At 32.2% G+C, this 2,887-nt stretch overlaps 1 protein-coding gene across 1 annotated transcript; it reads right to left on the bottom strand.

Annotated features, from left to right (window-relative positions):
- Positions 1 to 1,887: 1,887 nt before the first annotated feature.
- LOC136078900 (uncharacterized) lies at positions 1,888 to 2,556 on the bottom strand. The gene has a single exon (XM_065794717.1). The coding sequence runs from the start codon at positions 2,554 to 2,556 to the stop codon at positions 1,888 to 1,890; it is 669 nt and encodes a 222-aa protein (XP_065650789.1).
- Between the last annotated feature and the right edge of the window lie 331 nt (positions 2,557 to 2,887).

The raw sequence follows: 2,887 nt of genomic DNA, 5'->3' as shown, positions 1-2,887 counted from the left end.
ACCAAAAGCATTAACAGGGTTATCATCCATGCCGAGCATGGCTCTTATAATACTCTGATATTTTGCAGTTGTTGATGGAATCAACCTCTCTAAGAGCTACCACAGAGTTCAGAAAACCTTACTTCCAGCTGGCCTTAAATCTTAAACTGAGTTTTAGAGCTGTATCCTCAATAGGAGACAACAAGAAGAATTTATAAGATATATAAGAATTTTTCTGGTTTATATCACTGATTTTTTGCATTATTTTTTCAAATATATATTTTTTAGCCATTTTTCACATTTTTGTTACAAGCAGTTGCAATTTTACATTGTGCTGTTGTTAATTGTTGTTGTTTTCTTAAAAAGTGGAATCTTCTCCTGTTTTAGCCTAATACTAATTGTCTTTAATTGAGAACTTAATGAGTTACAATAGTTGTTGAGAGCCCTATTATAAGAATTTAAATCTGTAACTTTTGCTTCCAGCTTAAATACCTGCATTTTAAATTTCTCTATTTGCTCCACATTTGTTTTATTTTCAGAAGTTAATTAATCGACTTAACTCCTGATTTCTATTTATAGTGTAAAAGTTGTCTGCATCAGCTGTGTTTTTTTTTACTGCATTTTTTTATATTTCTTTTTTTGGCATGTTAACTTAAAGTGCATTTTATCAAACTCACCGTTATTCTAGGCATATTAAAATCAATTGGCAAAAGAAAGCTCAGAAAACTAAATAAATCACCTCTTATTATAAAGGTTGTCATTAAAATGGAAATAATATTGTTAGTGGTTTTATCTGCTTTAATTAATCACTTAACAAATGAAAGTTATTTTACCAACTAATTTCTTATCTAATGCACTCTTTTAAAGTTTATTTCTCAGTTTAATACATAGTGATTAAAATAAAATTGACTTTGTAATAAATATAATCAACCCTCTGAATTAGGGTCAACATTCGGCAATGCCGACCTAACTGCCGACCTTACAGTATTTAAGGTCAGCAAAAAATTGCTGACCTTGTTTATATGTTTTATGGTAACCTCTTTGTGTCAAACTTTTTTGCCGACCTAAAACCGACCTCTAACAGTTTGAGGTCGGCAATTTATTGCCGACCTCATTTTACCTAATTCCGAGGGTTGATATAATACAGACAAATAAAATAATATTATTTACTAGATAAAAGTGAATTTAACAGCTTATCTGGTATTAGTCTGATAATCCAAAGAGAAATATTCAGTCGTCAGATAAAATCTGTTTACCCCTTAAAGTTTCTCAAGTTATACAGTGCCTCCAGAAAGTATTAGCGCACTCATATTTTTTTTACCTAAGGGAACTTCAAATGAGTGTAATTCGAAAGCAATAAAAGGCTGATTGATAATTTTTTTTAACATATTCATAAAATAAAGCATAAATACTAATTGTCAAATATATAAAGGATATTTCTTTATTATTATCTTGAACTTAATTAGAATACAACAAGAGTGATAAAAACAATATTAAAAAAGTGTGCAAAAGTATTAGTGCACTTACAGTTTTTCAAAGATGGTAAGAAAGTTTAATATTTTATGTGACCACCTTTGTTTTTAAGGCATGCTTAGACTCTGCGCGGCATAGAATCTATAAGTTTTCTGATTAATTCTTGTGGCAGGGTATTCCACAACTCTTGCATCTGCGTTTTGAACTGCACCAAGTTAGTGGGCTTGCTTTTTTGTAATTTGCATTCCATCCAACTCCAAAGATTCTCAATAGGATTTAAATCAGGTGAGCGAGCGGGCCAAGGCATTAGATTAAACCTTTTTTTTTCCATGTATTGCTTTATTGAGCGTGCTGTGTGGCAAGGAGCGTTATCTTGTTGAAATTGCCAGGTGGAGTTTGCCTTGAAAACGTCCATTGATGGCTTTAAATAACCTTCTAATATCTCTCTATATCAATGTATATTAAGGCGATCAGTGTAAAGATGAGCCAGTCCATTGCTAGATCCAGCAATGCAGCCCCAAATGCTAATTGAACCTCCTCCTCTTTGAACTCTTGACATAAAAAAACGAGGATTATATTTTTCGTTTTGTATCTCCTCACGACAACCCTTTTCTTGCGATTAATAAGTTCAAATTTTGACTTGTCCGAGAAAATAACCTTTCTCCATTGCTCTACAGTCCATGCAGCTCTCTCTTTGCACCATTTTCTTTGCTTGTGACGGTCTTTGATACTTAATAGTGGCTTCTTTGTTGCAAGGTATGATTTGAGAAGTTTTTTCTTCAAAAGCTTGCTAATTGTTGATCGGCTTACTTGATGTGCACCCAACGCTGTATTCAGGTCTGAGGCAATTTCGGCTATGTTTATGTCTGGGTTGCGTCTAGCAAGCATAATTGCTTTATTTTCGTCCCTTTCTGACATTTTTTTGGGACGACCAGAGCGACTTTTGTCTTTGACTGTTCCAAACTCATTATAGTTTTTGAGCGTTGTTCTAACGCTGCATTCACTGATTTCAAGTTGATGTCCGATTTCTTGATTGCTTAGACCACTTTTGTTCAGGCCAACAACTTGCCACATTGTTTCAATTGTTATGCTCCTTAAACCCATATTTTTGTTGTTGCAATTTTGAAGTATTAACTAACTGTATTTCAAATGATATTTCCGCCACTTCAATTTATTGTTCTTACATTTTTTATTGACTATTATTAATCAGCAGAGAGTTTTTAACAAAAATTAACCAAAAAAGTTTTTCTCAAATGAATTAAACGAGTGTGCTAATACATTTTAAATGAGTGCGCTAATACTTTTGCACACTTTATTTCAGACATTTTTCCGATTAATCTTTAAACTTCTAATTAACTCATAAAATAAACAAGCAGGTTGACAATATTTGACATTATAATTAAATTTAATTGGTTTTACCTTTCATTTAAAAAAA

The sequence above is a fragment of the Hydra vulgaris genome, chromosome 03 (assembly GCF_038396675.1).
Source record: "Hydra vulgaris chromosome 03, alternate assembly HydraT2T_AEP".
Lineage (NCBI taxonomy): Eukaryota > Metazoa > Cnidaria > Hydrozoa > Anthoathecata > Hydridae > Hydra > Hydra vulgaris.
This window is presented reverse-complemented; position numbering and strand designations above follow the sequence as displayed.

Coding starts and splice junctions, on each gene's coding strand:
- LOC136078900 (XM_065794717.1), bottom strand. CDS start 2,556: ATGGGTTTAAGGAGCATAACAATTGAAACAATGTGGCAAGTTGTTGGC.